At 38.0% G+C, this 13,970-nt stretch overlaps 1 protein-coding gene across 2 annotated transcripts in view; it reads right to left on the bottom strand.

The window, feature by feature from the left end:
- mycbp2 (MYC binding protein 2) overlaps positions 1-13,970 on the bottom strand; it is a 100,848-nt gene that overhangs the window by 63,461 nt on the left and 23,417 nt on the right. For both annotated transcript variants that reach the window (XM_038302367.1, XM_038302366.1), the window contains exons 10-23: positions 9,677-9,815; positions 9,422-9,498; positions 8,000-8,204; positions 7,734-7,898; positions 7,484-7,642; positions 7,174-7,378; positions 6,940-7,085; positions 4,210-4,296; positions 3,807-3,911; positions 1,735-1,854; positions 1,561-1,642; positions 780-897; positions 303-661; positions 38-210 (exon numbers count right to left, since the gene is read on the bottom strand). In XM_038302367.1, coding sequence (XP_038158295.1) covers positions 38-210; positions 303-661; positions 780-897; positions 1,561-1,642; positions 1,735-1,854; positions 3,807-3,911; positions 4,210-4,296; positions 6,940-7,085; positions 7,174-7,378; positions 7,484-7,642; positions 7,734-7,898; positions 8,000-8,204; positions 9,422-9,498; positions 9,677-9,815 — 2,140 coding nt within the window. The remainder of the gene's footprint in view (positions 1-37; positions 211-302; positions 662-779; positions 898-1,560; positions 1,643-1,734; positions 1,855-3,806; positions 3,912-4,209; positions 4,297-6,939; positions 7,086-7,173; positions 7,379-7,483; positions 7,643-7,733; positions 7,899-7,999; positions 8,205-9,421; positions 9,499-9,676; positions 9,816-13,970) is intronic.

Raw genomic sequence — 13,970 nt, 5'->3', positions numbered from 1 at the left:
TTTAATAAATAATCGTCTGAATCTGGCAGATGATTACCAAGGATGTGTAGGGCTCCATGAGAGCGAGTGGTGGCTGCATGCAATCCAGAGGGCAATGCTAGCTCTGGACTGAGGATGCTACAGCGAGCCTGTAGATCTGTTGCCGAGGGAACCCTAGCATCGGCTATTACTGCATTGTAGCACCACATCTCTTTTGAGGCTGGAAGGAACCTATAAACATAGTTGCATTTAGGAGATTTATTTCATCTTACAATAAAAAAAAAAAAAAAAAGTTATTCTATTTCAATAGTCCAAGGATTTACCTCCATATGACATCATAAACGGGGTCCAAACAGAGTCCAAACCCCTGCAGGTCCTCCTGCTCGGAGTCATTAAAAGTTCTGCAGCTTCCATCCATTTTGTTGATCAACAAACATTTAAAAGGAGGCGCCTCAGACACAGAAGAGGGTACAAGTCCGATGATGTGTTTGCTAGCAAAGATCTCAGAAGTAGCGAGGACATGAGAGTTGATGAGCGCCTCGTCGATCCGCAGGAATGTCTGGTCTCCACTGGCACCGATCCATGTGGCCTTCCGTCCGTATTTGGCACCGATGTTTGGCATGGGCGATGGCTTGGCGTTCCAGTAAGGCATGTCTAGGATCGGACGGCCCAACTGCCCTTTCTACAAAGGAAGAGTACAAACATTTAGAATACATTTTTTTTTATTATTGCAAGGTTCACCATGCAGTGAGAATTCTGAACCATGTTGTGCTGAAGATGGTTTGAAAACATTTTCTCACCGAGAAGCTCCCAAAAGTGAAGACCTGCCCATCCAGGAGGAGAACGGCTGTGTGGTTACTGCCGGCAGTCACCTGGACACTGGGTCCCGGCAGAGCCTGGACGAGAGTCGGAGCGCCTCTGATGGTGGAAACGTCGAATTAGTCTGTTTATTTCAACAACCTTATCCTTTAAATAGATTTAAGCTACAAAACTTCAGTTGATTTCCTTATTTCTGTACAGGCACATCCACAATTGAATATTGTGAAAAGCTAAAAAAATTAATTAACATAAAAAAATTAATTAATATACAAAGAAAACATTCAAACCTTTACTTCTTGTAATTTTGATGACTATACTTTACTAATATAAAAAAATACACTAATTTACTGAATATTTGTGGTGTCATGCTTTAATCAGCTGATTCATTCAACCAAAGGTTTCCTGACCTTCTAAATGGTCTCTGAGTGTGGGTTAGCATGCTAAACAATCAAGGGTAGCCTGTAGAACACTTTCCACAATGTGGCTAAGTTAAAGTAGGGAAATCGTTAAAGAAGCTGGGTTTTACATAATGCTGCATCCAAACACATCCATAGAAACTAGAGAAGAAGGAAAAAGTGCAATAGAAAAAGACCCCCCAAGAAAAAGAGATACCAGCATCCCTGGAAGGAAATGTGTGTAATGATTCTCCTTTTTGAAGAATCATAAAAAACATAGAACTTCTTATAAAATTCAAATTGTTTAAGATGTAAGTGAATCAATTTTAACATTGTAAAATTGCTTGTTTAAGCTCAAAACGAGTACCTGGAGTTAACGTCTCCATGACCGAGCTGGCCATGTTGGCCGTACCCAAACGTGAAGACATCTCCATTCTCCATCAGCACCACTGTAAAACAAGTTTGGTTTATCGCAACACTGACACTAAAATATCTTAACGAGCAACCAAATTCAGCAGGGATAAGAGAGGAGAGCTCCTACCAGAGTGGTGAAAACCACAGCTGACTTGAACGGCTCGCAGCTCACTGTCAAATCTCACCGCCCCTGGGGGATAGGTGGTAATCTTGCTGGCATCCTTCTCTCCGCGCTCACTGCTGCCATCTAGGAAGAAAACAGGAAAGTCAGCAAACCTGAACGAAGGGTGGAGAGAGAGAAATGTAGTGGCGGCTTAAGACTGCCAAGCTGGGTGTCTCTGCAAATTCCTGAGAAAAAGGAGCCAGAGGAAAAAGTGGACTCAAAAGAAACAAAAGAGGGAAAACATGCTTTAACAGAAGAGAGGGACTAAAAAAACCCTGCTCTTGTATTATTCTCTCTTTGTTAGCACATCTTTAGCTTATACATAGTGCCATAATTTCCTGTAATCTAAATGAAGTGTGATCACATGCATTAGTGCAAAAAAAAAAGAAAAATGGGGCTTTATCATGAAAGCCCATTTCTCAACACTTTGAACACAGTGCTGTTAACAGGAGGCGTCTAGAGTGATGAAATCCTCCACTTCTTACTTCAGCGCTCTCACTCAGCATTCTAGTCCTGCTTCTTCTTTAGGATGAAGCATACAGCACACAATTCCAAAGGTTGTGGACAAGTAGCTAACTAGCTGCATCAGTGCACTCCTCTGAAAACTCAAGTGCTCACTAGTTAGGATACTTTAGAACCATGGAGCTCTATGTTGATGTTTTTGTGTTGGTCATGCAGCAAAATAAACAACTTCTTAAAAAAAAAGAAAAAATGAAAAATCACATCTCATATTAATAATCTATAAACCTTAATAAAGTCTTTGCAAAAGACAAAAAGTACCCCACAGAATAGAGGCTGAGCAGCTAAGTAGGGCAATAACAATAAGCAAACAATGAAACGGTCTAACATTAAGAGGTTTACTTATTCATCATCGCTGATTTTTCGCCTTAGATGACCATTTGTAGAAGTTCTGCTTTTTGAAGAAACATATGCACAGTAAATTATGTTAAACTATTAAACTGTGCAATTTTTAAATAGAAACAAAAACCAGGTTAAGATAAGAAATATTACAAAAATCCTAACATCTATAGAGTCTCTGCTAGCTGGTATTTTAAGGTTAACTGTTGACACATCAGAAGAGGGAATCACAATTAACTTTATAAGTTGTGGTTAACGGGGACTTGAAAAGTATCAGGACTGTCCGTTCTGGCAAGGGAACAGAAACATTTATCTGTAAGGTTCATGAATTACAGATGAGAGTTGTTGGAAAGTAATAATATTACAAATGTAATATTCTTTTTTATAACTTTTTAATCAACTTTCTACATTCCTCAGATACATATTTTCATTTTGTATCGGTTTGGGAAACACCAAATACTTTCTTTGGCACGTCCCAAAATCTTTTAACAGTAGCAAAATAAATGAGAATAACTGAGACAAAAAGAGCAGACGTAACAAAGAGGGGATGTTCTGATCCGTTTTCTTTCCATAGTTCCTGACTAAAATCAACTCATCCAACTTCTAACAATTAACCTCTCAAAACAACACTCCTCTTCTACTACATTACTTTATATCTAATCTTTGACTTCTCTTAAACTATGTATTCTTTTAGTATTTACAAAGCAAGTTAAAGTAATAAGAGATTGTACTGGCTGCTGCAGCTGTCTCAGAAATATCCGACTTTAAGAGAAACACAAGATTGAGGAGTTTAAATAAATAATTATGAGGACAACTATTGTGGTAACTAACAATAAGTCTTCAAATTTGTATAGTATGTAGTATAATCACATACGATGTTACATAATAACATCGTATTAGGCAAAAACTCTTGTCAAGTCAGAAAGATCAGCAAAGACAATGGAGAAAAACCTCTTCTTTTCTATTTAACAATCAAAACTAGTGTGAAAAAAAAAAAAAGATTGAACAGTAGTCTTTAAATAGCTCTACTAAGTCTTCCATGCCAACAGCTTTGAATCCAGGTGCAGACTTAAGAGTCCTTCCTTCAGAGAGTGAAAGGAGGTGGACGGGACAGCCAGATTGGGAGATGGGTCAAAGGGGCGTCTCCGCACCCACTAAATTAGTGAAGACCATAGTACCTTTGTGCTTGTCCCGTTTATGCCTGAGTGCCTGAAGGGGTCTTATTCTGGCTAGGGCCTGCTCACGCTGGTTCATAAAAATGGGACCAGGAAAAACAAGGGGGCCTGGGGGAGAAAAAAACTTTCACATGCATGCACAATGCTCACAAATGGGACAGAATACATGGTTATACTACATCACAACGATACACAGACACTGAAAAAATATGTAACAAGGAAGAGGGAAGTCCCCAAAGCACACAACACCCAAGCTCTGGCCTCACATCTGTAAAATAATCAAAGGGATGGTACCTAGTGTCAGCTAATTCACTTTTTAATCATCCATCACACCTGCTGATATTCTGATTATCCCCACCAAACTTTAGATAAACTAAAAGCACTCTCCACCATCCTTTATCCATACCTCTTCCTTCCTCCAACCTATGCCGGCGGTTAATTCTCTGTCGTTTCTCCTCCTGGCGGATCTGAATGTGCTCCTCAATGTTAACTCCTGGAGGGGAAGGGACAGGCACAGCTGAAAACATAAAAGGCCGCGGGTACAGGCCCGAACGGGATGGAGGCGAGGGTGAGAGGATGAGGCAGAGCAGAGCAGAACAGGACAAACATCAATGAGCGAACGAGAGACATAATGGAGAAGCAGTGATGAGCAACACAGGCATCCTAACAAAGGGTGAACACTGCTGGGTCTAAGAAATACTGCATTCAGGAAATTAAAAACTAGTCTAACATGGTAACATACTGTATTATGTTTTCAGGGCTCTAAATTATTCCAATCAACACCTAACCTGTATGTTGCGGGGAGTTTATGAAGCAGATAGGCACAAACTAGAGTATAATTGTGAAATAAAAGAAAGGAATAAAGGATTTTCCATTAAAAAAAACAACAAAAAAACAAGTGTTCCTTATATCTGAGCCAATACTTTGCAGAACTACCAACAGCTGCAGTTACAGCTGCTAGTATTTTGGTGCAAGTTTGTACCAGCTTAGATCATCTGGAAACTGAAATCTGCAAACTAACTCAAGCTTAGCCAGAGTGGACAAAGATTAGAAAACAAAACAATCAACAGCAATTTGCAGGCAAAGTTCATGGTTTTTAGGAATCAATTCCTTTCTACTAAAAAAACTACTTTATCAAACAAAAAAAAAGATGTTTGCAAAAGGGTGCAGGTCAAAAAACGGTTAAAATCAAATTTCTCAAAAATAATCACTGAATTCTGAAAAAAAATGTATGCTTAAATTAATCATTGTTATAGTTCCATAGCTTAAATAAAAATAAGAAAAAAGCAAAAGAAAAACTTTTCAGAAGTTGAGAAAAAAAAAGATTTCTACAAATTTTAAATGGATGAATCAAGGCTTACACACATTTCAATAACAATGTTATAGGGCAGTAATTTTGTTTTTGTTACTCAGTTTTACAAACATTGATATCACCATTGTCTCTTAAATGTACACAAAAAGTACTTAATCTGGATTTATGTGAGACAAAACCAATGGGAGGAAGTGGGTCTGCTTCAAAAGGTTTGTAAGGTCAGTAAGAGGCACAAGCCGAGCTTCCTTGTTTTCATTTCTTATGTAGAGATTAGTCTAGAACTGCTGGAGTCCAGATAATAACTTAACATCACTTTAGATAAATACAGCTCTATAAAGTCACATTTATATTTGATTTACTGGTTAACTACTGTTGAACTCCCAAACTTAAGCTTCTACAAGCAAATTCCTCTGGTGAAATTATGTATACAGCATATAACAACTGATGGAGGTTCTTACAAATACTTCCATTCAGATTTGTCTTGGTTTTTGTTTTCTTCCTTTAATTTATTGAGTTTTAAATCAATTTTATCCCCAAAATGTTTATTGTTATAATTGAGCAGCTGCACTGAAATATTGCAGCTGTTAGTTATAATACTGTGTACATATCAGTATAACTGACATAATAAAACTGTAGGAAACATTTTTTTATTGTTTTTAAGGGGATCAAACTGACTACAATGGAGCAGAAAAGTTTCTAAATCTATGCTGAAAAATTGAGAAAAGTAATGGCTCTGCCATATAGTAGAATAATAGCAGCTGATCAGCTTGATTCTTCGGCAAGCTGAGATGTCATCGACACAAATAAAAATAAAGTTAATGTTGCATTTAATAAAATTATTTTTACTTTAGTTTTCTTTTTCAAAACATTGCATTTTTTCCATTTACTGTTTAGTTAGTGTTTGTGTTTACAGGAGTGCTTTTCTGCAGTAACGGTGATGCCATACACAAAATCCTTGCTGTTAAATGTACTAATTTTGTTAATTACATATTAACTATGACGCAGTTCAAACACTTAATTTAGGGCTTCTTGTTGAAAAGACTAAACATGAGAGCAGAGAATCTGGAGCAATTGTTTGTGGATACAGAACTAAATTTCCAGTTCTTTTGTATGCAGATGACACTGAGCTTCAAGCACATTAATGCTCTGTCATGCTAGAAACAAAGTCAGAAAGCTAAACATCCCCTAGCTGCTGCTGCTTCTTTTTTTTTTCTTTCTAAAAACAAAATAACTATTTATTGGTAATGAGTCTTATCCAAAGCAACATATCAGGCAGTGTCTCAACTGAGGAACCTGAAGATCGATCCACAGCCGCTGGTACGGAAGTAAATATGGTAAAATTACACTAGGGATGCAACTAATGATTATTTTGCAAAACGATTAATCTGTTGATTTTTTTTTTTATAATAATTGGATTGCCAAAGGTTCCTTCAAGATTTTTTTTTTTTTTTTTTTTTTTGTGAAATTAAACTAGGTGGAAAAAAACTTTTCGACTTGAGGAGTTCTGGGTAGAGCATATTGACAGACAAAAAAGATTTTTATTTTAAAAGCAAAATGTTTACATATTTTTTTCTAGCAATTTTGGTATAATTTCTGCTCCAGGTGAGTTGCTCTGTCAGCTAAAAGCATGTTTTATCATCTCTATACTCAGTTAACAAGTAATCGATTACTAAATTAGTTGAAAATTATTTTAATAATCGATTAATCATGATTAATGCCATTAATTGTTTCAGCCCTAATTGACACCTACCATGCTTATATTTATTAGTGTGCATATTTACTCTAAATAAGATTTCACATGATAAAAAGCAGGAGTTTAAATACCAAGCAGCAGATCCAGTGGAATCATCTCCTTCACAGCATCAAAGATCCCTCTTTGCTGGGCCTCCTGACCATCAAGCTCCCTGGCACAGGCCTTACAACAGCCACATGCTGAGCAGCCGGACTCTCCAGAACCACAACCACAGATACTAACCCAGAGATAAATACAAAAAAATGTGTTATTATATAACCATGAACTTATATCGCATTCAAGGCCTTATTCCATCTCTAGCTTACCCTCCTGGTACTCTGTCAGGGCGCCCACTGCTGACACAACTGGCACCATACCCAGTGCAGTCTCCACACACAGTGCAAACCATACACTGGTCCAGCTTCCACTTGTGCATGCCCGGCTGGCACATCATGCTTTTCTCTTCCTTGTCTTCTAGCTCATCCTCCAAGTCCTCGTCCATAGCAGTAGCCATGCTCTCCACACCAAATGCTACAATAAACACAAGTAGGCCCATTTAAGTATAAACAAGACTGAACATCATAGCGCAAGTGAACCTGTTAGAAGTATTTGTTCTGTCTGCATCGGTCTGTTCACCTTTCCCTGCCTGGCTCATGGCTCCAGTGTCTCTGCCACACTGGCCTTTGTTATTCACCCCAAACGTCCACACCTCTCCGTTCTTAGTAAGAACACATGTATGAGCTTTTCCCATGGCAACCTGAGTTACAAAATGGCCTTTAAGATCTGTCACTTGGCCTGTGGAGAGACAGAAAAATGTTTTTATGAGAAGTTGTCAAACTTAAAAGAAAACAACTCATAGAAAACCTGAAATGCTTTGTCCACTTACAGGTGCTGTCACTGTAAATCGCATCCTTTCCAAACATATAGAGCTCTCCATCCTTTGTGATGATGCTACTGCTACCATTGTTACAAGCTGTATACACAGCCGTCTTCGTCTCCAGTTTGATCATCTTCTTGGGCTTGTATGGCTTCGGCTGCCTGCGACTTTTAGCTGAAAAAGTAAATTCAAACGTTCATTCAATTCAACAAACTAAGTTTACTAGATTTCACTGGAGAAAATAAAGATTTAAATGTCGTCAGAAAATATCTTACTGGATTCCCCATCCTCTCCTTTGCTCGCAGAGCCTGTGAAAAAAACGCTCCCATCTTCAGCTACTAGAAGGGCATGAGAACCGTCATGGCCGACTGAGAACTGGGTGATCTTCGGAGACTTGGTGATGGGCAGCTCCACCCATTTACCAGCTGATGGGCCGCCTTGTTTAATGCCCAGACTCTGGTACTTTCCAGTGTAGTAGATCTAAGACAAAACAATTTTACATGTTTTAAAATTAATTACTACAATAGCATGTTGACGAATATTTGTAGGACAACTGAATAAACTTAACTGCTGATAAAGCTTTGAAAAAGATTAAGTTGGAGAATACTTCCTCACACTATAAGGCAATGTTTCTTCTTAAATATAATAATAAATACGGAAGTGAAGTTCTGCCAAAACCGAAAGTCTGTTATCAGTTTTTATGTTTTGGTTGTTCATGTGTTGAAGCCATCATGTCAGCTGACATCATTTAGGGGAACAACCAGACCTTTAGATCGTTAAAAAGTGGCCACAATTCAAACCAAACACTTAAGAGCCACATTTCCCATAAAAATCAGTGTATGTATTTTGCTCATTAGGAATAAATGAGGAAAATATTTGGTTTATTCAGAATTGATCTACATTTAATTGAGCCAATGTGAATTACAGGCAAAGGCCAGGTTTTGTTGCTAGTTAATTAAGTTAGCTGATGAACTTGTCAGTTACCTCACAATAGATTACTCCTTTGTAATGCTTTCTTATAAAAGAAATTACATACAAATAAATGTAATTCAGTTTATTTCTGAATATAAATTACTTTATTGAACCATGAACATTAATTACTTTAGTTTGAACAAGTGAAAATGTTCAACTACTATAAGAAACATCTTACATAAGACTTCAATAAGATGTGGAGTTGGGGAAACTGCAGATAAAGAGTGCTTGCAATCAGACAAAGTGTGCTGCATGTAGTTTAAGTGGACTGCTATCTACAATACAGGCACACTGCACCACACCTAAACTAGATGCACAAACAACCACACCCTCCAACATGCCCTGAACCTAGTACATAGTTAGCATTCTGATCTCAATAAGCCTCTCTTCTAAATATGTCAAAAATTTACCTTAAAAAGAAGATTACAGAAGGAGTTACAAAGACAATGATTACTAAAATAATATGAATATGAAATAGTATGAAGCTTCTGCATATGATCAATGCTGGTAAGCTCTATAGCTCAGTAAATACAGATTCAATCCATAAAATATATTGTGCAATATAATGTTAAAAGTGAAAAAACATGTAGTTATATTATCTATACTTCAAGACTCTAGAGTCAGGGGGTTTGCTCTGTCCTTATCAAGATAAAAGCTGTAAAGCGTACATGTTGACATTTCTCTAACCTCATTACTGTTAAATGTTTGGACAGCCCACCACTCACCTTTCCAGAGGCCGTTTTCATCAGAGCAAACTCCCTGCCAGCTCCAAGCAACGCTGCCTCTTCATCAAAGCCAGTACCTGAGAGATGAACAGTTGATACGTCATCTTGGAGAATAACATGATTTAAAAATATATATACATCTACAAGTTATTCACACACTTTATACAAAACGGAGCACTTGTTGCAGTTCTGATGACCTGAATGACATTCAGCACCAACAGACAGACGTATGCTGGCCCAGTTTCTTTCACTTACTGATGATGTGAAGATCCTTTTCAAGGTCAAAGAGAGAGATACCACAGGCGTGCAGACATTTCCTCGCCAGCTTCAGCTGCAGCTCCTGCTGCAGAGCCGGGTCGGAGCTCATGGTGTAAATCCGCACAACAAAGCCATCCTGCAGGAGTGTGGGCACACAGGAGGAAACAATGTTTGTCTTCACAACACAAAGGTGTTACAATTTGAGCTTTGGAGCATATCAAGCATAAATATGTCAGCCAAATGTTTAATGTTTACCATCTTACAGCCTTTTAAGTATGTAAATGAGTCAAGTTTAAGCCACAAATAGTTTTCCACGGGTACAACAAAATATTTACCAGAGCCCTTTATGATGATCAATTTTTGCTTAAAGCCAGATTAGTAGAGAAGTGTCCACTTTAAAGGTTTTTTAAGCTGTTTATATCTCCTCCCAAGTTACCACAGGATGCTTCTTTGATAAATGCCATCACAACTAAAACCTCTGAGCTTTAGATTTGCAGTTGTGTTGTACACTTTCCACTACGGCTAAGTGATATGTTGAAATCCCAGGATGTAACCCTACTTTTACCTTTTATCACTCATATCCCTTTGCTGTTTGCTCTGTTAAGTCTTTGTGATGAAAATCTTTCATTAACCATTAAAGGTATAGAGGAGGATCTTTTATTTCCGGGTGGACCATCTAAATAAGTGGTTCTCCCAATTGTCAATCATTCTGGTGATATGTTCACATAAGGCTGTCTTATATGCTCATCCTGTTAGCTATCTTTCTCTGTGCATGCACAGTTATATGTGTGAAGAGCTACAGTTTCAGACAGTCATTGAAGCTCACCTATCTCACCGCGGTTCTTTGAAAATGGCAGAGGGTCGTAAAAGAAAAAGTGTATATGAAGTGTATGAGAAGAAAAGAAAGGCCTCAGTAGATATATCCCAGAATGCTTTGTGTGGAGAGTTCTCCTTGCAAAGCATTACGGGATTTACTGTAACAGCAGCCCACTTTCACCACTACCTGACAGCGGCGACTAATAACAAAAATGGCACAAGCACCGCGGATTGGGAAGGAGTTATGTGACCAGCGGGGAGCAAAAAACATTGATCATCTGTCACAATGGCAAATTACCAGAGTTCACTATAAACTCCACTATATAGTCCCCGGTCTATATAGTGATTAAGGGATATAGGGGTTAGAGCGGACGTTCAGACAGTAAGCTTGTATGAGCTATTAGAACAAAAACTTTTAAATAGAGCGTGAAAAAGGAGAAATGGGCTCATGCATGCTCTACAGGTTTGTGCATGTGCACTTTTTTTAAAATGGAGAGGGCGGGTGTTTCGCGAAAATCCTCCACATTACCTTTAAGGCCTTCACAGAACATCTGGGTTTATTAGACGAAATCGCACACAATGGGACTTTGATTTATTAATGTTAAATCAGCTGCTCTTCATGTTTCCAAAGGGCATCAGAGTAAAACAGGCTAAATAAATCTAAATAGTGAACTTTTATCATTTCTAAGCAAGAGCCTGATATCCATGTACCATACTGTATGACATTATGGGCTACTTTTTGTAACAAATAACTCAAAGAGAAAGATTGAAGTCTGTGGTTATAACATGACAAAATGTGGAAAGGCGAGCATGTCTAGACTTATTAGCTGCTGAAATCTGATGCGACATGCTGAACATGTGGTTTAGATGACAAATATACATACTGCACTCATTTAGAAAAAAATATATATGTTTTTCTGAATTAACAAGATATATATATATATTTTTTATAAATAAACAAAAACTTCCATAGTAGATGTTCTGTGACACTTGGCACTGGAGATTTCAAATCCAAAGATCCCTTTCCTTCAAAAAGCAGCATCAACACGAACCTTTTGTTGAGTTAAATTCATAATTACTGTCTTTTGGGATTCAAACACAGAGAAATTCTCTTGTCTATCAGTTTATGTAGATACAATCACTATTCATCTGTCAGCAATGCAGAGACACCTGCGTGTTGGGTGCTACTCATTGCACGGCTGCTTCCCCACTCTCTCTTCTCTTCACGGTTTATGCGTGAATTTATAACAAAAACATTTTTCTTTATTTAAATAAAAATCACCTCATCAATTCAGAAAAACAGACCTTTTTTTCAAGTGAATACAATACACTTCTGTAAAAATATATGTATAGATTATATATTTTTTCTTAAGAGCCAACAGTATCTTCATCCAAATCCTATTGTACTCAGCTCTATGTGGTTTTGTCATGATTATGCACTTAAGATGCTACATCAGGCAGGGATAAGGTGGTATAGATAAAATTATAAATTCATAGAATTATAAACAAGAATAGACCTTAGGAGAACAAAAAAATAAATAAAACTACTATAACTAATTATGGTGATATTCACTGTTATGTATTGGGCGTTCATTTCTCTAAAGGAAGAGAAAATATTGTAGCAGACAATTCAACTCTAAGTGGTCTGTGCAGCTAAATGCAAACTCCATCCCTTCAGGCAGTACTCCCATATGTATGATTAGGTGGGCAATTGGCTTCCTGCAACAGTGGATGTATGGATTTCACATATTACCCTCCCCTTCCCCCAACACTCCCATTATCGAGTACCCTTGCATGAGAGGATAAGCTCTCTGGAGAGTTCACACATGTGGGGCCACAGCTGCACGTCTGCACATGCAAAGCACGTCTAAATAAAGGGATAAGCTGAGAAGCCCCACTGTGGCACAACTGATGACCAAATCAGCATTTAAATGCATTTTATACAGAGAAGGTCACATCACAATTCAGCTTGACTAAGAAATCTATTATTCAAAGATTATTTGAATGGATATGCTGTTTTATAGTACTACCAGTGCTAAATAAAGATAAATAAATAGAAATATCGGATTTAGAATAAACATGTCTGCAATTGAATTGTCTTCTTTTATTGTTGCCTGAAGTTAAAGTGATGCCATGTGGTTTAGGGTAGATGTGGGCTTTTGTTTGTGTCAAACTATAAGAAGTTTTTTAAAAGCTTATTTTAGAATTGCTTTAAGAGTTTTTTATATGTCTGAGAAAGTGACAGAGTGAGCGCAGTATTTACAGGTGCTGGTCATAAAATTAGAATATCATGAAAAAGTAGATTGATTTCAGTAATTCCATTTAAAAAGTGAAACTTGTATATTATATTCATACATTACATACAAACTCATATATTTCAGATGTTTAGTTTGTTTAATTTTGATGATTACAAATGACAACAAATGAAAATCTCAAATTCATCATATCAGAAAATTAGAATATTACTGAAGACCAATAAAAACAAAGGATTTATAGAAATGTTGGCCAACTAAAAAGTATGAACATGAAAAGTATGAGCATGTACAGCACTCAGTATTTAGTTGGGCCTCCTTTGGCCTGTATTACTGCAGCAATGCGGCGTGGCATGGAGTCGATCAGTCTGTGGCACTGCTCAGGTGTTATGATAGCCCAGGTTGCTCTAATAGTGGCTTTTAGCTCTTCTGAATTGTTGGGTCTGGTGTATTGCATCTTCTTCTTCACAATACCCCATAGATTTTCTATGGGGTTAAGGTCAGGAGAGTTTGCTGGCCAATTAAGAACAGGGATACCATGGTCCTTCAACCAGGTACTGGTAGCTTTGGCACTGTGTGCAGATGCCAAGTCCTGTTGGAAAATGATATCTGCATCTCCAAAAAGTTGGTCAGCTGCAGGAAGCATGAAGTGCTCTAAAACTTCCTGGTATGTGGCTGCGTGGACCCTGGACCTCAGAAAACACAATGGACCAACACCAGCAGATGACATGGCACCCCAAACCATCACTGACTGTGGAAACTTTACACTGGACTTCAAGCAACGTGGATGAAGTGCCTCTCTTCTTTTCCTCCAGACTCTGGGACCTTGATTTCCAAAGGAAATGCAAAATTTACTTTCATCAGAGAACATGACTTTGGACCACTCACCAGCAGTCCAGTCCTGTTTCTCTTTAGACGCTTCTGACGCTGTCTGTGGTTCAAGAGTGGCTTGACACAAGGAATGCGACAGCAGAAACCCATGTCTTTCATACGTCTGTGTGTGGTGGTTCTTGAAGCACTCACTCCAGCTGCAGTCCACTCTTTGTGAATCTCCCCCACATTTTTGAATGGGTTTTGTTTCACAATCCTCTCCAGGGTGCGGTTATCTCTCTTGCTTGTACACTTTTTTCGACCACATCTTTTCCTTCCCTTCGCCTCTCTATTAATGTGCTTGGACACTGAGCTCTGTGAACAGCCAGCCTCTTTAGCGATGACCTTTTGTG

This window comes from Cyprinodon tularosa, unplaced genomic scaffold, assembly GCF_016077235.1.
Source record: "Cyprinodon tularosa strain WSP-4 unplaced genomic scaffold, ASM1607723v1 ctg49, whole genome shotgun sequence".
Taxonomy (NCBI): domain Eukaryota; kingdom Metazoa; phylum Chordata; class Actinopteri; order Cyprinodontiformes; family Cyprinodontidae; genus Cyprinodon; species Cyprinodon tularosa.
The sequence above is the reverse complement of the archived record's forward strand: the minus strand, read 5'-3'. Positions and strand labels throughout refer to the sequence as shown.